Source organism: Melozone crissalis, unplaced genomic scaffold, assembly GCF_028551555.1.
Source record: "Melozone crissalis strain CALT ecotype California unplaced genomic scaffold, PUWL_Pcris_2 ptg000056l_1, whole genome shotgun sequence".
Taxonomy (NCBI): Eukaryota; Metazoa; Chordata; class Aves; order Passeriformes; family Passerellidae; genus Melozone; species Melozone crissalis.
The window spans coordinates 2,363,833-2,385,162 of NW_026535834.1; the positions used below are offsets into that span (position 1 = coordinate 2,363,833).

A 21,330-nucleotide genomic window follows, 5' to 3' on the forward strand; every position below is an offset into this window, starting at 1 on the left:
TGCCAAGATATTCAGTGCTCCTCACAATGGGAGAAAAAGTTGTCATCACTCACGGCACTTACAGTTCTTCAGAATTTTCTAGTTACCTACAACTGAAAAGAACTCATAAAATGGCATGTCCTTTCACAGCACCCATTTCGAGCTCTTATTCCATGGTTATATGCTCAAGTCCTGCCAACTGCATTTAGGAACTGCCCTGCAAGAGTTAGGAGGGTATGTGGAGATGGATGCCAACCTGCAGCTGGCTGGAGAGTGAGAGAGACTGGTGCTGAGGCTCACTTGGGTGGCTGGAGAGGCTGGGCTGGGATTTGGGCTGGAGAAGCAGCTGGTGCTGGGACTTGTGTGGGAGAAGAGGCTGGTGCTGGACCTCCCTTGGGCTGGTGTTGGGTCTGGTCCTGGTATCTCACAGAGGCAGCATCTCCAGCCCCATGGCACCAAGCCTGCATGTTGGACCTTCCCAGGTCAGGGATGGCTGCCCTGGCCAGTGAGGTGCCAGAGGCTCTGCTGGCATTCACTGAGCCCCTCTGAGAGCCCTGAACCAGGGCACGGCACTGGCACAGGCTTCCTGGAGAAGCTGCGGATGCCCCATCCCTGGAGATGTTCAACGCCAGGCTGGATACGCCTTTGAGCAACCTGGTGTGGTGGTTGGCATCCCCGCTCACGGTGGCAAGGTAATGACCTTTAAGGTAGATGACCTTTAAGGTAAATGACCTTTACGGCCCTTCCAACCCCACCCAGGCCACGGTTGTGTCGCTGCAGCGATGACAGGACCCAAAGCCAGGCCAGCACCTTCCGCCCAGGTGCCCCTCGGGCCGGGTGCGGGACCCGCGGCGGCACCGCCGCCTCCCCCGGCCGGGCCCGGCAGGGCTGGAGCCGCCTCCTGACGTCGGGAACCTGCGGCGCGGGGGCGGAGCGGGGCGGGCGCCGGGAGCGGCCCGCGGGGCAGGCAGAGCCGGCTGGCGGGGCGCGGTGCCCGGCTGCCACCGCGCCGAGGGCCGCAGCAGGTAGGACGGGCGGGCGGGCAGGGGCCGGGGGGCCGCGGAGCCGGCACACAAAGGGCTGTGCCGGCGGCTCCCGGCTCCCCTTCCCGGGCGCTTTGTCGGGGCCGCGGTGTGTGGGGCCGCTCGTGTGTCGTGACACGGGCGCGGCAGCGCGGAGCGGCGGCTCCCGGAGCGGCGGGGAGGCGGCGGGGGCCGTGCGGGCTGTGCCCGGTCCCCGCGGAAGGCACCCATCCCCACCTGAGCGCCCGAGGCCGCTGAGGCGGCGGTCGGGCCGGGCAGCGCCGCGCAGCCCGGGGAAAATGGAGATCTCCTTGCCCCGGTGCGCTTAGGAATGCAGCTGGGAGCCCGGGAGGTGGGTGAGGGGAAGGCGAGAGCCTGGCGTGTGCCGTGAATGCCCCTTCCTTCAGCCAGGCAGGGGAAAATGGGATGTCGTGGGAGAGGCAGGCGGGGAGGCCGCAGGAGCAGCGACAACAAACAGGTGTGGCCGGGAGAGCGGCCGGTGAGTGCCGCACGCCGCTCAGCAATGCCGCCCCTCCGCACCGAGCCCCGCTGGGAACCCATCGCAGCCTGGGCTCCCCGACCTGGAGAGCGGGTCGGTGTTTGGAGCGGCCGTGCAGCGGGGGAGGAAGGAAGGAAGGAAGGAGGGAAGGATTTGTGGCTCCCAACTTACATCAGTGTGGAAGTGGGATGAGCGATGGGGAGGTTGGTCTCCTCCCTCCTAGCGCTGGTGTAAGCGCTCCTGGGAATGCGCTGAGAAAGGTTAGAGGAGCCACGTTATGTCACCTCGCTGATGTGCTGGTCCACGTCTCTGGTGATGGGGGAGGCTCAGGCTGTGTAGCACTGTGGTAGTGGTTCTGGAAAATGTTCTGGAAATGTTCTGGAAAGGAGACCTTTGTTGTTTTCTCTCTTTTCCCCTCCACCATATTTCATAATTTCATTCATTGGATTCAAGCTGGATGCTTCAATTTTTTAAACATTCCTTTCTGCAGATCCTTAGTCTTACTTTGCCATGGGAATATTCCCAGGGCTGCAAAGCTCCTACACATGGGCAGCAGGTCCTGGCAGACGCTTCACAACTGCTTGTTGTCACCAGAGATTTAAGATAGGATCACAAGTGCATGAGGCAGCGTTGGGTCCGACGGTAGAGGGAAATTTGGGAACGGCAGCTACACACTCTTGTACTTGCACACTTCGTTAATAGCTAACTGTGTCTTGTGGGGTTTTTTTGTGTTTAGGATGTATAAAGGTTAAGTGCCAAGCGCCAAAATGAGCGTGACTTCGTGGTTCTTGGTGAGCAGCACTGGCATTCGCCACCGGCTCCCTCGGGAGATGATATTTGTTGGGAGAGATGACTGTGAACTGATGCTCCAGGTAACATGGCTTTATTTTTTTTGTAATTATTTCTTCTGAAGATGCAGTAGATGTGTATGTAATGCTGAGGATCTGTAGAGATATTTGATGCTTTCAAGTGGCACCTTTTAAAAGGAGCCTCCTCTTTTTATCCTGAGTCTGTGTTCCCCCTGAAGACTTCATGTTTGTGACAGCACGAGTGAGGTTTTCAAATTGCCATGTCATCAGAGGGATAGGATCTGTAGTGGTGGGAGATTAATCAAATAGATTAACTGTCTTGATGCTACTAGAAGCAGTAAACAAAGACATTCCATTCTGTCCTGATCTGTGATTATGCTGCTGGTTTTTTTTTGGCTTTTAACACATGTGCTGTTTACATGTGATTTGAATGCAGGCAGGGTTTTTTGTTTACCTGTTTTTCCCTTTAGGTTTGATTAAATTATTTATGCTGGTATTTCTCAGGTGTTTTTATCATGGTAGAATACACTGATGTATTGGTAGGCTGAGTAGGCTGGTGACCTCTTCCCAAAGTAATTGTGTTACTTGGGCAAACTTTCAGCTTCTGTTAGATCTTGCCATACCAGCATGTGCCTGTGCTGGACCTGATCCAGCATGTCTGAAGTGTTGACTGTGGTCTGGTGTTTGACAGCATAATGTAGTAGATGTCACTCCAGACGAATGGGGCTGGAATCTTGCAAAGAGCTTTTGACAGGAGCAGTTTAGCTCAGGAATTTGTAGAAGCTCAGAATTAAATTAGTGATTCTGCTGAACCCATACTATGAGTACTTAAGTGTACAAAAAATGTTCTATTGCACCTGCCTGTCCCCCTTTTGCCCCTTTGTGGGCAAATGTTGGCTCGTGGCAAATGTTCCTGCTTGTGGCGAAATTAGGAAGCTGCCTGCACAATGGAGACTCCCTCCTCATAATTTCCACTGCTGACCTGATCACAGGTATGCCCTAAATGCTGTGCTGATGTAGGAGGCTGTGTTTGTAGTTGCTGCAGGGATTTTGTATGATATGTCAGTAGGAGGCCTGTTTAGAGAGGTACAAGTTCTTGTACAAGGTGTGGTTGAAGGACAAGGTGCTGTCTAGCTGTAGTAAAGTGTCAGTGTCCACAAGAGGAGAGCTTGCAGTGTTTGTCCTGCTCTGCATGCTGGCAGTGAGTGCACAGCTGTGCTGCAGTGGTAGAGCTGGGACTCCTGTTCCACAGCACATCATTTGTTTGGGTTCTCCCATGAATCACACTATCTCTTATTTCATGTTTCTACATGTCTGGCTGCTGAGGCATGTAAAGGTGAGACATTAAAAATGTCCTGATATTTGCTGTACTTGTGCATTTAGCTGCTCAGGAACCTGATTGGCATCTTCTCTCATGACTTGGAGGGAGAAAACACACAGTGGCCCTGGTTTCCAGAAGTGGTCTGAGTTTTAGGTTGCCCATCTAAATATCTTATGGAGAAACTTGAGGGTTGTTGTGCATTTTTCTTACTGTCAGCTTTCAGTACTCTGACAGCCATGTCTCAGGCTGTGCACTCTAAAATAAAAGTACCCAAATACCTGTTATGCTAAAAATGCTCAGCTTGTTTCTCTGGTTGCTTGTGGGGTTAACTGGATGTCATGGATTGTGAGCCACTCCATACCAACCAGAGCATTTCATGCTTCTTTGCAAGCCTGAGCTGGCTTGTCAGTGTTGCTTGTGGAGTACCCAGCCTTGTGAAGCTCTTCCTGTGCCATGCACTTTTCTACAAGGTAAATGGAATTCCTAGAGGGGCCAGGAATATCTGTGAAATGGTTGGATCTGGGGGTTCATAGGTGGTGGGTGGTATTAAAAGAGGTTTCCATTATTTCACCAGAGTGAAAGCTCTGGATTGTCTGTAAAAGCCAGCAGCTTGTGTTCATGGGGTGAGCTACATGTGACCCTTTATAAACATACTGGTCTGCTATCTCCTGTAATAAAGCTTTTTCTAGGCTCACATGTAAGGTCTTGTTTTGAACAGCACAGCACATTCTTTTCCTAGCCATTTGTTTATGAAGATGTTTTCCAGAGCTACCTGGGGCTCCAAATGAGATGTTTGTAGTAAGACTGAGTGCAGAAGAGAAACTGAGCAGAGAGACTTCATATCCAAGCAGAATTGTATGTGAGCAGATGGAGGATGAGATCTAAAAATAGACTTTTTCCCTACTGTGACTGTCCATGTCACAAAATCATTGTGCAGACTGGCACAATCATTTGTCTTGGGGGAAGCTTAAGAAGCAGGGCAGTTATCAGAGCAGATGGACAGAGCTCTTGTGGCAGTTGTTTGCACCTTGTAGTATTTCTGTGGTACTGACCCTGAAACTGTATATTCACTGCATGGTTATTTTCCATATATATTTCAAGATACTGGCATTTAATCCTTTAAAGTGCACAGCTGGGGACAGACTGGCAGTGATTGGGTGACCTGGTCAGTGTTTTTTCATCTCTAAGGCTGTTACTGCTCATTGATTTCATAGTGATATGGTTTGTGGTTCCCTGTTGAGACCACGTGTAGCATGGTGCTCAAACACACAGCACAGAGATAATTCTTGTCCTGGAGATCTGCAGTCTTTCCTTTCTCAATTTACTGTTTTAGAAGTGTCTTGTCTATTGATATTTTCTTAGAATGTGCTGTCTCAAGGTATCAGATCTCTAAAGAGCAAAAAAGGATGGATTTCTCACCAAGCAATTAAGCTTTAGTTTTGTCTGGTTTTCTTATTTCTTAATACAAGTAGTGGATTTGCTTTCTGATTAACAAAGAGGTGAAGAAAAACCCAAAGTCTTTAATCTTACAGTAGGTCTGATAGTGGGGAAACATAATCTACCTTGATATCTTCTATACCTACTAAGAGGATTAGAAATATTTTAAATGTTTTTGCAGCTCTCTAAAGCTTCTAGCACAAGTAAATGTGAGATTTACATTGGGTTTGAATGTTAATGCATGGGTGAAAATGCCATGAAGTGGAGCTGTAGCTTGGCATGCAGTGTTGCTGCCAGAGCCAAGAACTAAATTCTGCCCTTTTTCTAAGAAAAATGCTTGATTTCTTCAACAGCCTTGCTGCTTCCTTCAGGTAACAGTCAGCAAACTACAGGAGTGTGGAAATCTGGCCCTTCAGTAACTTGCTCTGCTGTGGGTTTTTAATGTGAAACTTAGGGGTGGTAGGAAGTAATGGTCTGAAAAGATCTACTTTTTTAAAAATAAAAAAAGAATTTTGGGACCATCCTGAAGAAAATAATTTTTTCCCTCCCCCCACATCCTTCTTTTGGGAAATGCAGCTGCCATTTTTATCAGCTTTGATAACTTGCTTAATGTGATGGGTACTCAGGGGACAAACATTTTGCTAACTCAAAAATGTCACTTAACCATTAAAACATTCCCCGCTGCTCCTAAACAAAACATTTTTTTGCATTTTTGCTAAATGTAAATATTTACAGAATGGAAAGCAGTGTCATGATTTCCCTGGTTTTGTTTGAGTGATGTTTACTGGAAAATTTGGGAAATAGAAATGTTTAACCAGTGCTCCCCTGATTATTTCCCCCCCTCTAGAGTGATGCTCTGGGCATGTGAGTTTGTACATGAGTGTGAGTTATAGCAGGAGTAGGTGCAGGCAGCATGGTGCTTTCTGTTTTGTGCCTTTATCCTGTATGTCTTTTGAGACAGCTTGACATTTCCTATCAGGTGACACTGTTTGCAATTGCTTATAACTCTGCTAAACTTTGTAGCTGTTTGGGATGAGAGTTTATTTTCCAGGCATCTGTTTTATTTAGTATGTTCTGGATGCAATAATTTATCTCCCTTCTTTGGTCTTGGCTGTGAGCAACTCAGAAAAATGCTGTTTTCTTCAGGTCAATTATTTAAAAGTATATTTAGCCTGTTCTTTAAAGTTCTGGCATTGTAGTAGAGCTGGGTCAGTGAAGATTTTCAAGAGTGAATGGCTAGGTTGGAGTGGTGGGTTTGTTTGGTTTTTTTCCCTTAATCAATAATCTAAATGTGTTTGACCAAGTTCCAAACCTTTGAATAAAATCTGGAGTTTGAATGTGGCCAGCAGGGACTTATTTGATAGTACTGCCTTAAGTAATTTCATCTGGGAGTGAGGTTGGCAAGGGGATGGAATGGAGAAGTGTCACAGGTGGGTAAAGAGAAACTGGATGCAGGTATTCACAAGGCTGGGGTGTAGATGTAACAGCAGCTGTGCTGGATTAAATCAGGGTACACCTAACCTGGCATCCTGACTCAGTGGTCAAAGCAGCTGTCGTGGAAAGGGCAAGAAGAAGCCAAGAGTGCAATGATACTTCCAGAATGCTTGCTCAACCTCTTCACCTGGGTTTCAGGAAGCCACAGGTCAGATCTTTGCATGTAGTGGTTCGATTTCTACTCTATAGAGCTACACCAAGTGGTGAAGGTTTGGCCAAGTGAGGAAGTACAACGAGTACAAGTGAGGATTCTGATTGTGCAGAGTGAGAGGAGGAGCAGCAGGACCTGGAGAAGTGGAGAGGGTGGTGCACATAGGGCAGAAGCCTCTCAGTGTGGGCAAAACGGGCATTACAGGATGTGGCTGCTGAGCAGCATCGCCCTTAGGCCTGAGATGGGTCAAGACTTGCTGTTTATTATTCTGGTGTCAGAAGAGAGCTGTGAAAGCTCCTAGCCAAGCATCTGTCACTGCTCCAGATGGGACCAGTGCTGCTTGTGATACCGATTAGTCAGTTCAGGTGCTAGGGCCTTGTGAGCTGGACACACGAGTTCACTGTGGTGAATCACACGAAGGTAACAATACTGCGTTTCCATCTTTGTTAAAAAGACAGGGAATTACAAGCATTCTAGGCACTGAAGGAGCGTTCCTATGGCTGCTAAGTCAAGTGTTTATAACTGCAGAGCAGTTGCAACACACTAGTGTGAAGGCTGCCTGTGTAATCGTGCTCTGCCCCTGTGTACACAGGCATGAAGATGCAATCTGTTATTGTGCCGTTCCCGGGTATGTTTTCCCGCAGGATCTGTTCTGTGTCTGGTATGCAGGGTGCACGGCGTGCTCCACAAATAACAGAGTGCAAAGATGAGCCCTGCCTGTGCATGACATCTGGTCAAATTAAGGTTTCATTGACCTGATGTATCCTGCCTTCCCTGGGCCATACTTGATAATACCATGTCTCTCCTGTGTAGTTTAGGAAGTGCATACATAAACAAGGGTGAATAGGTGTGGTTGTCTGCAGCGTTATGTCGGGAAGAAGCAGATGGTGAGAACTTGGTAGATGATCTTTTTCCTGGTCCTTCTAGGTGGATTCACCACAGTACAGAAGTTGTATCCCTCCATTGCTCATGTATTTCCAGCACTGGGAGCTCCCAGAAGAAACCATGAGGATTCTTTGCTGGTTTTTGTGTGTGGACCTCCTTCCCCATGGCAGTGTAGGGTGGAAGTGGGAGGCTGTAGTTGGGATGGGGAGATTCCCTACCTGTGCTGTTTTGCTGTAGTTATCTAGAGGGTGTGAACAAGCACCTAAGTTAGTCCCTGGGTGCTGGGAATTGCCAAGAGTCATTCATTAGGTGTTACAAAGGAGGTGTCTTTCAGAAGGGAATGGATCTAGCCTTGGGAAGGTGCTGCGCTGGGACAGCAGCTGTGGGAGGAAGGATGCACATCCTGTATTTCCAGGCCTAGAGTTGTTGTTTTGGCTCTTCCTTGTGCCATTGTGTTCTGTTAATGTGCAGTTGATGGGAGGAGGTTAGGATGCCTGGTGGCACTTGGGTGTAGGAGGCTGGAGGCATATCAAGACTGGCAGACCTGGGAGGGGAGTTCATTGCTGGAGGCAGAGTAGGGAGAGAGGTGATGCTGGCACTGAAGGCAGGAGGTTATTAGGGTTCAAGAGGGCTTCATGCAGCTGACAAGGTGCTGGAAGCCTGGACTGCCAAGAGAGGGTTTGTCCCACTCTGGAGTGGGCAGGGAAAAAAGGGAGATGTATCTTCCTTGCATGATCCACCTGATCCAGGCAGTAGCAGCTCAGCTGCACTATAAAAGTTCAGGCTTGTGTCCCACCTAAAATGATGCTTTTCCATTCCTCCTGGGTGGCCATGTAAAACAAAGGAAAAGCCAGTGCATCTGTGGGCAGCGTGCTCCCTGCCTGTGGTCAGGATCTGACCCTGGGTCACCTGAACCACTTCACTTTGGGAATGGGGAACCAGTGAGCAAAAACCCATTTTACCCCAAAGTAATGGGTTAAGTTTTTATGGGAACCGTGCCAGCTTCCAAATCCCTTTGCCAAGCTGTGGGGATTACAGTTTCATTTTCCTGGGGGATTTCTCTCTTTTGTTCAGTGCCTTATTTTTTGCTTGAATATTCAGCCCTGGTTCAGCCACAGATCTGCAAAGCCCATGATTTTGGCTGCAGCAGAGCTGAGGGCAGGAGCCTCTGCAGCCTGGGAGCTGTAAAGAGAGTCCAGCCCCAGGATGAGGTGGCTGCACTTGCTGAAGAGATTTGTCTGCTTAGGCAGAGTCATTAGAAGCTGGCAGCACCTGCCCCTGGGAGCCATCAGGCTGCCACAGGGGTGACACACTTGCAACCAGCCTGGGGCAGGATGGAGCATTCGCTGATATTCTGGAAAAGTACTGGAGGGGCCGGTGCACACAACGCTGTGAAATGCTTTGTGGTGAAAAAGAAGGACCCATCTGTGACCCAGCACCCCTCCTGAAAGAGGTGTTCACATCTGTCATTAAATGTTATCCAGCATATGTTTACTTTTGAGGAGCAAAATTCACATTTCAGGCCAGCGTGCCTGGAAACTGATTTTTGTTGTTGTTTTGTTGGGTTGTTTGGATTTTTTTGCTGTTGTTAGGTTTTTTGTTTGTTTTGGGGTTTTGTTTTGTTTTTTGTTTTTTTTTAATTTGGTTTTGTCTGTCTCCATTCTAAAGTGGGACACCAGCAGAGGTTTATATTTCCTTACTGGGACACTTGTGCAGAGCACAGTACTGGCAGAAATGTAACCTGTTCACTATGGAAAGTATTTGAGCAACTGTTTTATTGCATGCTGCCACCAGAACGCTGCAGTTACTTTGTGCCAGAAGTGCACAGCAGACTGCAGTGAGGAACAGGGAAACCGCTCATGTTTGTTTATTTTATCTCCAGTGCCACGATGCCTCACGGCACTGGCAGGGCTGAGGTCCAAATCTCAGCCCCAACCGGTAGATTTTCACCCATGGTAATTCTCCTGAGAAAAATAGTAGCATCTGTATCTGCACAGACAGCTGAGCTGTGTCTGCTCCCTGGCCCTGTGGGGAAACACAGGCTGTCTGGCTCTATTTCTCCTCCTGCCTTCCTGAGCAGGTCTTTGTGCCTTGTGGATTTTGCTTGGCATCTCTGCAGCTCATGCTTTCATCCTGAGATCCCTGTTCTCTGCATCAGACCCTTCCCCAACCACAAAGCTGTTGGATGTGTGCAGCACACGTAGCCACAGTGTGATTTGTGCCTCTGTGGAGATTCCTGCAAGCTTTTGAGGCTGATTTTGCTGATTTGATGATGTGTGCAGTTTTGAGAATCACAAGGGAGCTGCCTGCTTTTATGGCTGATTGGAAACTGATGATCCAGGGTGTTGGTACCACTGTGGGACTGGCAGACCCCCAGGTACCATTCCTGTGTTTTGTACCATCTGCTTAACATGATCATGGAAGAAGGAAGAGCTAAATATAAAGTACCTCCATCCTCAGTTATATGCTGTGTGTGCATTTTGTCTGCTAGGTATTTAAAACATGATGCATGGTAGGTAGTATGACAGAAAAGCAACACAACCTTATATTAGGAAGTGATTTGAATGTCTGGAAATTCCAGCCCTGGATGAAGGCTGAGTGTAGTAACAAATCAGTGCCCATGTTCTCCTTGCAGAGAAGTGTAAATATTCTTAATCAGAAAAGCACACGTGTTTTCCTGAGAGTTGTTTTCATTTGATAACAGGTCCAGTGTTGGGACATGGTGAGAATGCTATGTGCTTCTTTCATGTCCAGCCTCTTGGAGTGTAGCCTTGTTTCTTGCTTGAAGATCACCACTGCTTAAGAGAATGATACCTCTCTTCCTTCTTTTCCCCTTCTCAACCTCCCCTGAGCTGCTCCAGCTCTGGTTTGGTTGTTTGCATCTCTCCCCCATAGCTCAGGACTGCTGCTCACCTGATCACAAGTGCTTTTCTGGTGAAACAGATTAACTGCAAGGATGTACTGGTTATTTTTGCTTTTGACATCTGGATATAAGTAATTGAGGTTTCTTATTAACACTTTATTGGAAATTCTGTTGTTTTGTTTTGGTTTTTTTTTGGACCCCTGTGTCTGCTCCTGACGGACCAGTCTTGCCTTTGGTTGTGGACGTCGTGGCTAATCATTAAGCAAGACTCAGTATTTGGTGCACGTGTGCATTTAGGCTAGAAGTCCTTTTATGTTAGTGACTCAGTGAACTTAATTGCAGTCTTTCAATTTATAGATGCCTAAAATCTTTCCAGTGAAGTTGCAGATGGCTGGGAGCTCTGCACCCATGGGCAGCTCCCATGTGTTGACTCAGGCTTCTTAAATCACTTTCTGTGATTCAGCAGGTCACTCCTTAGAAACCACTGGCCTGCTGGGCTGAAGTGACTGTCCCTGGGCTCTCAGCTGTTGCCAGCATGGAAACTGGTTGGTCTCCTCTTGGGAAGTGGGATTGAGGAAGCCTGCTCCTCTCTGAGCACCGTCAGCCGCTGAGTTGCTGCTGGCACTGCACACAAGAGCAGTTTATGTTAAATGTGACTGATGTTGAAATAAACCACACCTCAGTTCTCAAGTAAGAGTGACCTTTGGCAAGTCTGCATCAAAATAAATAAGGTGTGATTTTAGTTACTTTGAGTTGAGTTTCCTTGGAGATAGGCCCTTAGGAACGCCTGCCGCCAGTTCCTGTGATGTTTGCTGGCTTAGCGTAAACAAAACTAAGAAAATTCCTCTCTTCTCCACAAAAGCATGAAATTTCACAGAAGTGCAATATGCATTACAGTTTGCCTTGTTCCTGATGTGCTCTTAAAGAGATGCTGAGAGGTTGCATGGAGACTGTGGGTCAGATTTTGCTTGTTGTTTTGACTCTTTTTGCCGTGGGCTTTCTTGAACACAGCTGAAACTTCCTTGGAAAACAAGGTGACCTCTTTCTGCATTTATGGAGGGGAATATCATATTGCAGGAATACATGTCTGCTCCCCTGAGATGACCCCCATCTGATTGGGGACCCCTGAGTGGCTGAAGTCAGCTGTTGTAGAACACAGCAGACCAAGGGCTGTGCTCAGTTACACCAGGGTCAGATGCAGGGCAAATTGAATTTTTTGGAGACAGCTGGTTCCCAGAAATAAACTTCTTTTTAAGTGACCTGTGGTCCATTTAAAATCAGATACCAGATCTGCCCCAATTTTTTGTCTGGGTTAACTTTTTGGGCTGGAAACCTTTCTGCCCTTGGAAGGGAGCTAAATGGTTTGTTCTGCCTTTAGAATCTGTTAATCTTTAAATGAGCCTCCATGATGTGCTGTAAAAAGCTAAAGCAAACACTGCTGCACCAGTTTATCAGCATTCCCTTGTATCTCATTGGGAACAGTGGCATCCACAATTTTGAGCAGCAGAGGGATCACAGGGATGACAGACCATGTCTGTGCTGGGCAGGCTTTGCATGGTTGCCTGTGCTGGGTTGTCTTTGACTCCAGTGGCATGAAGCACAGCACACAAATGCCCATGGACAGGGACAGGGGATGGTCGTCCCCCTCTGCTGTGACAGTGGTCACAAGGGTCTTCAGGGTGAGAGAGAGAGACGAGAATATTGAATCCATGTTCAGAAGGCTTGATTTATTATTTTATGATATATATATATTACATTATGACTATACTAAAAAGAAATAGAAAGAAAAGTTCTCAGAAGGCTAGCTAAGCTAAGAATAGAAAAGAGTGAAAAACAAAGGGCTGTGTCTCAGCAGAGAGCAAAACCCAGCTCTGCTTTGAGTGGTCAGTAAATCCAAACATCCACAGGAGACCAATCACGGATCTACCTGTTGCATTCCACAGCAGCAGATAACCATTGTTTACACTTTGTTGCTGAAACTTCTCAGCTTCAGCAGGAAAAATCCTAACGAAAGGATTTTAATGAGAAGATGTCTGTGACACTCTGCTGTGTAGGTGAGGTGTGGTGATCCCTCCAGGAGCCCTGTCCATACAGTGCTCAAACAGCCAGACTGCTGTGGGGACAGGCTCTGGGCTCACATCCTCCAAAGGGTGTGAGGGACCATGTGACAGATCAGGAACAACCCCAGCTTGTGGAGCATCAGCTGCTGTGGTACCTGAGGATGGAGACACTGCTGTCCTCAGAGCCATATGCTGAGGTACAGGGCCTGGGCAGTGTCCCTCAGCTGTGCTCACCTGGACCATCCTTACCTTGCACTGCACACACCTGCCACAGCCACTTGGGTTATTGAAAATGGGCTGAGGAGCTGCATCTGGTGTGGATAATAGGAGAGAGAAGCAGTGCCTTCACTGCAAATGCTTAACATCTGCCCTGCCGTGAGGTCAGGGCTCAAACATCAGGTGTGGGGATGGCATGGGGGTGAGGGGTTTGTGTGTGCCCCCCGTGTGTGCCCCTCTGTGTTGCTTCTCCTGTTTAGCGCTCAGCAGAGGCACAGGTGGGGTGTCCCCAGCCACATTGTCTCTGCCTGTCCCACCTCTGTTTGTGCCTTTGGGGGGTGATTGCTGCATGAGCAGCATCAGTTGGGCAGCAAAGCATGAAGTGCTTCCTTGGAAGTCCAGCAGCATGTGGATAGCTGTATTTGTGAGGGAGCTGGAGGCAGGGAGTCACTTGCTGCCTCTGCTTGGGGTGACATGTCATGAATAGTCTGAGGGACGTTGCAAGGTGGAAGGGTAATCTTCTGGCCAGGTATGTGCCTGCTTTATATTGGTACTTGAGGGTTATTCTGGAGGATGTGTCTCCTGGGCTGATGGATGCTCTGCAGGGGAAGGTGATCCCATTTCTCAGGTGTTGTGGTACTTCCCATGCATTTGATATTGGCAGAGCCAGAAGAAATTCCTGCAAATAGTAGCACTTTGTGTGAAAAAAGCCTCTTTTGTTTTCACCAAGGAATCTTTGCCTCTGCATGCTTGCAAGAAGCCAGATAATGGCTTGCTGGGAGCGGTGCTGTGGAAACCAGTGTGTCTGTGTGTCTATACTTGGCAAAAGGAAAGGATTTCCAGCAAGAACTTGTTGGTTGGTGCCCAGGAGGATGAGGATTAGCTGACTTGGAGCCTGGCTGGTCTCCCTGCTCTCCCCTCCCCTGGCCTGAGGTACCAGGGAGGTCTCAGTGCTGTGTGTACGTGCTGATGGGGTGACTGCTTCCAGTGTCTGCCTGAGGTCAACTGCAGCAAGGATTCAAGTTACGAGAGGCAGCAGGTCTAAAAACAGACAGTCTGGTGTCTTTATAGCTGAAACACACCATATTTCAAAATTATTCATAGTTCTTGTCCTAGCACTTCTTTCAGAAGTCTGACATGATGCCTGCTCAAGTGTCACACTCTGTTTTGAAGATAAGGTGCATTACTTGTGCATTGTGACAAAGCCAGTGGCACTAGATCACTGTTAAGTTCAGTGTACTCAAACCCAGTTTACAATTTAAATTTTCTTGGGGTTGCTTTCTTTCTCATTCCTGGTTTACTAACCTCTCTCTAGCTTGAAACACATCCTAAAATTTAAATCAATTCCAGGACATAATCCTGGGAACAGTATAAATTTTTGGGAACAAGTTTGGTTTGTAACTCAAGAGAATGTTTTTTTTTTTCTCTTTGAAAAGTAGGAAGAAATGATCCCAAGTAGGAGCATCCCTAGTGTTGAGGCCATTGGCCTCAGCAGTTGAAAAATTGAGATCTTCTAGCTGATGCTGGCTCAGATCCTGGCCCCCAGGCTTTCAGTTTGACTGATTTTGTTCAGTGTGTATTGATATAATTTATTGAAATTGTGGCATAGTCTTGACAGCCTTCAGCAATTTTTTAAAATACTTTTTCTTTCCCTTCTCCGTGAAAACAGTGTATTGTCTTTAAACTGCAAACAACCATGGAAGCATTTACAGCTTATCCTTCCATTATTTAGAGCAGTAAATAGTATTTAATCCTCCCTGCTTTCCCTGCTGTCCCCCTACCCCCATGAGGGCAGTTTGCTGTCTCAGTGTTGCTCTGGTGACCAGTGTCTCGTTTTGTGCTCCCGTTGCCAGTCCCGCAGCGTGGATAAGCAGCACGCCGTCATCAACTATGACAAGGACAAGGATGAGCACTGGGTGAAGGATCTCGGCAGCTTAAACGGGGTAAGTACCAAAGCTCCCAGCTGGCAGGGCTGGCCTGGTGCTGTGCTGAGTCTGCAGGCTCTCATGTGCTCACTCAGTCCTGCTCTCAGACCCTTTTGGGTCACTGCAGCTGTTGGCACGAGTTAAGCCAAACATGCATCATTATTTGCAAGGCCTGAGGTGGAGGTCGTGTAGCATCTCATCTTGGGAGGGGAAAGCTTTGGTGAATGTTGTATTGCTTTTTCCCCCTCTCTGCTGGTGTCCTTGCAGAATGCTTCAGGGCTCACAGAAATTATAAAGCCTCTTGCAAAAGGGGAGGAAATAAATTCAGTTTCGTGTTGGGGATGTTAACTTTAAACTGGTGGAGATTCTGGAGCAGCTGTTCAGCATGAGCAGGGTGACCTTTTGGTGGTTTCATTGTCAGTGCATGGAGTGATTTATGGGGTGATGAGACATTTAATTTCATTGGGGAGAAACTACTTAAAACCACCTCTTTTTTTTTTTTTTAATAATAAAAATTGCTTTTTTGCCTGCCTTGAACCTGGTTTGCATGAAGACGGAGGAATACTGTGAGCACAGAAGCAGGAACTGAGCCTGACTGAATCTTAACCCTTGCTCTGCTTCAACTTATTCAGGTGTTAGACACCTGAATTCTGTGATATTTAAATACACCATTGTTGTTAAAAATGTCCAAATGTCATAGCATGCCTCTGTTTCGGTGGTTTCTTCATACAAGTGGTGCTGTTCCTCTGCTGGAGCAGGCCTAAGCTAGATTCACATAATTGTCTTCCCAGTGGGGGTTTTACTGCAGCCATTGTTTCATTGTTTTGGACATAGAAGCCCTCCACCATCACAGCCACAAAACCACAAGATGAGCCCAGAAACTTGTACAAAAACAGTGGCTAAAGCAGCCCTCAACCATTCTGCCTGCTCTGGCATCTGAACGCAGCAAAAATGAGTGCTAATCCTTCTCAGCCTAATAGCTGAAGGCACGGAGCCCTGCTGAAATGGGAATATTTCCAGTAACTGGTCTGGACTCTAGCTGGATCCCTGGTTCAAAAGCTGTGGTATTTAACTCATGGTGGCAAAACAGCAGCTAAAGATTCTGCTAGCAAGGGAGGGAGTACTTGTACTACTAATTATGTTCTATCTTCACATGCTGAAGCATAAGAATTTACATTATTTTAATAGTAAACTTATGCTTAAGAGGCCGTGGAGTAAAAGGGAGTTGCAGCAGTGCCTGTTTCTGCAGCTGATCAAACACTTCTCTTGAAAAAATCTGTTGTGGCCAAAACAAATTTTGCATGCAAGAAACATACCTTTATTTGAAAATTGTCACAAAACCTTGTTTTCCCCCCTGAAACTAGAGAAATCACTTTTGAGCAGCTTGATTTTAAATCCATTTTCAGAATTTCCTTTTATTTTGTATTTGAGTAGTCAGCAATGCATTATATGGCTTTGCTGGATAATCTGGTTTATATTAATTGTCAAAGTGTTTTATATTGTTTTTATTATAATGTTCAGGTAATTCTGCTGTCTCTATTCAGAGGTTTTTGTTTTTAAGGGTAGCATTTTTATCCAGATTAAGAATTTTACTGAAGTTACTTAATCTCAAGTAAACATGGACAAATAGTTAACTATCAAAATGGGCTCTTGCAGACTTCTTGAAGAAAATTCAGCAAACAATTGTTCCTGTTCCAGATGTGACTGTTGTGGGTTTTTTAAATATTAAAAACTTCAATGCAAATTGGAATTCTGTGCCTTTTAACTAGCTTCACTGTTTTTATTCTGAAATTACAGGCCTGTTTCCCAGCTCCTCTGTAAATTGCCAGGAAACTGGGGGCTGTTGTCTGCTGAGATTTTAGTTTCCTGCTCTACCATTTATTTTTCCTCTGTGGTTAATACTAGGTCTTATCATGCATGTTTGGCTTGGCTGAGGTGAGAAGACAGAAGGAAAAGACTGTGCTGCAGTCACGAAAACATGTAAATTCATTTTGTAGTTTAGTTTTGTTTCCTCAGCTGCATTTGCATTAGTGGCACAAAGCCCCAGCAGCAGGTTCCTGGTCTGAGAGGCTGGGTGAATCCCACTTTGCCAAGCAGGGTAACTCCTGGTGTCTGACTGCCTCAAATCCAGCTGTTGGAGTGGGTTCGGCCCCTTCTTATTTTTGTTTGGCCCAGCTGATTGCAAAAGTACATGGGTTTATTTGTGAAAGATGTCCGTTCTTGCTTGATTTGATCCTCAGTTGGTCTGGGAGAATTTTGTTCATAGTGGGTCCCCTCAGGAATCTCAGACATCAAAGACATTTATTCACAGCTGTGAAATACATGTCTTGCACCTTTAGAAGGATGTTAGTTCCTTTCAGCCTCAGTTAACTGCCTGGAGCATGGGAAAAGGGGTGGGTGAAATTTTAGCACGAGGGGTTTGGTTATCTCGGACAGAGTGGCCTCAGGTGTCATGGTGATGCTGCTTCAAATTTTTTTCCCATTTCCCTGTGCATTTTCATTTCCCCTTCCTCTGTGATAGGCTTTGCTTGTTGAATTATCAGGCCTTGGGGCTGACAGTTTGCCATCCAGCAGAAAGCTGATTCCTAACTCAGTAATTAAGGGCATGAGTTGCAACCGTTTGCTGGTTGAGACAGATGTAGGAGAACCAAGAGCATTTGAAGTTCCTAACTTCAGGCACCTCATTTACCTGCTAAGGTCAGGGACTGAAATTGCATTTGCACTAGGTGCAAAGGAAATCTCCCTAAAGGTCCCTTGACAGCACCTTGCTTTGAAGCATAATTGGGGTGCTCTGACTTGCCCATGGGAGCTACTTGCTGGTGTTGGTTTTTCCAGGGAACTTAGCTCCTAGCTCCTGCCTTGGTGCTGGCACACTCTGAGTAAGAGTGTGGACATGGATGCCCTCCAGGAGCACCATCCCTCTGAGATCCACCACCCTGGTACCCTCAGTCCAAGCCCATTCCTGTGTTTCTGTCCTGCAGACGTTTGTCAATGATGTGAGGATTCCTGACCAGAAGTACATCACCCTGAAACTGAACGATGTCATTCGCTTCGGCTACGATATCCTTTCTGGAGAGCATGGGGACCCAGGCTCTGCTTGGGTTTTGTGCTGCTGGCTGCATGGAGAGGTACCAGGGCTAATTGTGTCTCCTGAGTAAGGTGTTTGTTTTGCCTCTTGGAGCCTTTGGAGCCTCATGAGCTCGTGTTTCTCCACCATCAACCTGATTCAGAGCACATTAATCATGATGCCTGCTTTTTCAGATGCCTGGACTTTGGATCAGGCTCTGCACTGGCAGTGCTGACTGTGGAAATGCCTCTTCAGTCTCTTCCTCCTAAGGAAGGGTTGTGTTTTTTTCTTTTTATTTGGGTGGTACCAGCTGGGAGCAAACATAGTTCATATATTTTTGTATGAACTAATATCTTCCTATTTATTTTTTTTTTTTCATTCAATTTGCCTTGTTTTATTCGTCATTTCACCCAGATGCTTTCTTTCAGACAATTTTCAGGCCTTCAGCCTTCAACATTTAGCTGTGGAGCTTGTGGCCAGACCTTGACTGTGTATTGATTAAAGTTTGCCTGTGCAAATTGGTTCTGCCGTAAAATGCAGGAGTAAATCTTTAGCAATTGCACATTTCACCTCTAGCAAGGGAAGCTAGGTTGCAGTTATTGCTTTATTTACAGACCACAAATCCTGCCAGTGTCTGCTAAAACACCTTTGCTTTCATCCCTTTGCTTTTTTACCCTGATGTGGCAGTATGGCTGGCTATAAGAATAGATGTTGACATGCCTTTCTGAGCCTGAAGAGCAATTGTGCTAAGTAGAGGCTCCTATTGCTGTCTTTTCATGTAATCTAATACTTTTTTCATTTTTTTTTCAGTTGCTTCTATCTGCCAAACTTTGCCCACTCAAGCTGAATTTAGAAGTAGCAAGTGTCTTCTCCAGGGGTTTTTTTTTTTCTTTTCTGGGGAGATGTCAATTAAAACAGTCCAGACATTTCTGAGAATAGAGGCAGAGACTAAGTTTTACCATTTGGTGGGGGAAAATGTTTGGCTGGAAAACTCTTGTGCATCCTTGACCCCAAGGCCACATTCTTCCGCCTTTTGCTGTCCCCATGATAATCCATTTGTGCTTGGCCATGCTTTAGCCCTTGAAATCCTCCAAACCTTTAGCCTTGCTGGTCTCCCAGGGATCTGGTACTTCAGCTCTCAGCAGTGACAGTGCAGGAGCACTCACTGTTGCCACCAGGATTGCTTAAACTTGTGTGTGCCATTCTGGATCTGCAGGAAAAGAGAGTTTTCTGGGCCCTGGATCATAATTTGGGTCTTGGTCACTCTCCTTTGGGATCCTGTCATTAAAGGTGTTGTCTTGCTGCACATGTGATGAAATCTTTTACAGGCAACCTCAGTTGAAGCTTTTCTTGACTTTGCAAATGTTTGGTTTTTTAATGTAGCTGCTTGTGGATGTTCTGGTCTCTTGGTGTGTGAAGAAATGCAGAGAAGACTTGCTGTGAACTCCAGTCCTGGAAAGGCAAAAATCAGTGCCTGGAGCATGGGTGGGTTTTAGTGGCTGCAATACCAGTTTAAACTTTTTACAGAAAACAATTCTCAGCAAGGAGCAGCTGAGTTTAAGTATTTAGTCCTGCGGCCTTTCATGGATATTCAAATGAAATGAATGATTATACTTATGAGTTGTAGAATTTATTGCCCTCAACAGGAAAATTTTAAAGACTGTAGGTTTTAGGGTAAAGAGATGTACTGTGCCTATGGCAGCTATAAGGTGTTTCTCTGCTTTGCTGTTTTGTGCCGCTCTGTTTAGCAGAGGTTTCTGTGCACACTGCAGTCAGCCTGGTGTGGATGGCAGCATCTCCTGAGGTCCTGGAGTCACTGTGTCCCATTGCATGAGAGCATTTCTCTTTTCCATTTACAGTTTCACTTACAGGCTCTGCAGAGTTTCCCTGCTGGGCCAGTATCACTGGGTTTATTTTTAGTCTAACATTTTCCATCTTTCCTTTTTCCTCCTCTTTGCTTTCTGCTGTGCTGATTGGGTTGTTCATGATGACATTCCAGATGCCAGCTTTTTTCTTTTTTTTTTTTTTTTTTTTTTTAATACAGCATTGCTGAGGATTATTGCCTGGGCTCAACCATGTGAATGCCTCCCTCCCTAAGAGGTCACAGCAGCTCATGACCTGATTTACTTTTCATGTAGAAAACTGCAGTGACTGAAAGGCCTTGCCAGGGCAAGAGAGCCCCATAGTCGCAAGGGTTTGAGCCAGGAGCTGAACTCTGCTGCTCCCTTACCCAGCATGTGAGTCTGGCCCATCTTGGCCAGGATGCTGCTGGTCTGCCTGAAGCCACCAGCCAGGTGGAGAGGATCAGGGTGTGAGCTGAGCTGGGGCTCTGGCTGCTCCCCCAGGTCCTGCACAGAGTTGCTGGTGCTCCTCCAGGTTTCTCCTGCTCAGGTTCCCCTGTCTGCTGCCCCTCAGCTGTCCTGGGTCTGCCCAGTAAATGAGATTGTGCACAGCAAAGACCATGCTGGGCTGCAGCACAGGCAGCTTTTACTACCCTGTGTATTTTAAGACTTTCTGGTTTTATGATCCTGTTTTCTTTCTGTGACTAAATGTTAAATTTCTTTGTCCATTCAAGTCCTTTGTATTTTCCTTAATGTATTTTCTGTACATTCGAATATGTATGTCCTGGAACAAATTCAACACAAAGTCCCAGAAGAAGCATTAAAGGTAAGAGTGGCTGGATGCAGTGCACTTTAAAAAAAAACCCTTTTAAATACTCTAGTGATGGTCAAGCAGAGTGAAATATTAAAATAATCTTGATGGCAGTGAAATGTTTCAATATGTGAGGCTCTCCTTGGATTTGGACTTAATGAAACCCTCCTTTGAGGAGAGATACATTTCCCAGTTATCTCAACTCTGATCTCCTATCCCTGTGCTAACATGTAGATCAAGTTCTGTATGTTCATGACTGCCTAGAAATAAAAGGTTACTTAAAGCTGTAACATGTTAAAGAATAACCAGCACATGAACTTGTGGGTGAAGCACAGCAGAACTTTTTTCTTCCCAGAAGTGGAGCACAGATGTCTTTTTCTGAGCACGGTGACTTATGCCAGCTCCACCACACCTCCTCAATCAGGCTGAAGTTTGCTTAATTTATTCATGGGTATCATCTCATTTTTGCCTTCAAGCTCCCAATTTTTACTTACTGAGCAGTTGGTCCTCTTAGGAGTGAGGTGTTTTTAAAACATTGTTCAGTAGCAGGTAAGAAATATTCAAGGCAGAATAAGCCTTTATCTAAGGCAGAAAAGCAACCCCCTCTGGGCAAGGAAGCTGTAATGTTCAGCTGTGGGACTGGGCTATCAGTGCCATGCATCAGCTCTTGGCTAGCAGATGCTGCTTTCCTAGCCCTGGTTCCATGTTTAGGACTTGGCAAGAATAGGAAATTTAACAGCTAGAATTGGGCAAATGATTCATTGAACTTACTCAGGGATAATCTGGATGGGTTCACCCTTTTATTAATTTACTTGTAATAAACCAGCTTCTAAATAGCTGATTTACTGTGTTAATATGGAACCTGTTTTAAGGTAGAATCACTTTCCTAGCTGGGGAGAGGGTTTGGAAAAAATAATTAAAATAGATTCCAATTGCCTTTGCTGAAAAAC

General features: G+C 46.4%; 1 protein-coding gene across 2 annotated transcripts in view; it reads left to right on the plus strand.

Moving 5' to 3' along the window:
• Nucleotides 1-932: 932 nt before the first annotated feature.
• The window catches only part of CEP170B (centrosomal protein 170B), a 55,192-nt gene continuing 34,794 nt past the window's right edge, over nt 933-21,330 (plus strand). Inside the window, exons 1-5 of one of the 2 annotated variants that reach the window (XM_054286705.1) lie at nt 933-1,004; nt 2,237-2,372; nt 14,590-14,679; nt 17,643-17,721; nt 20,337-20,395. In XM_054286705.1, coding sequence (XP_054142680.1) covers nt 2,268-2,372; nt 14,590-14,679; nt 17,643-17,721; nt 20,337-20,395 — 333 coding nt within the window. In that variant the 5' untranslated portion in view covers nt 933-1,004; nt 2,237-2,267. Of the gene's footprint in view, nt 1,005-2,236; nt 2,373-14,589; nt 14,680-17,642; nt 17,722-20,336; nt 20,396-21,330 lie in introns of those variants that run through there. The other variant, XM_054286704.1, reaches the window with a different exon arrangement.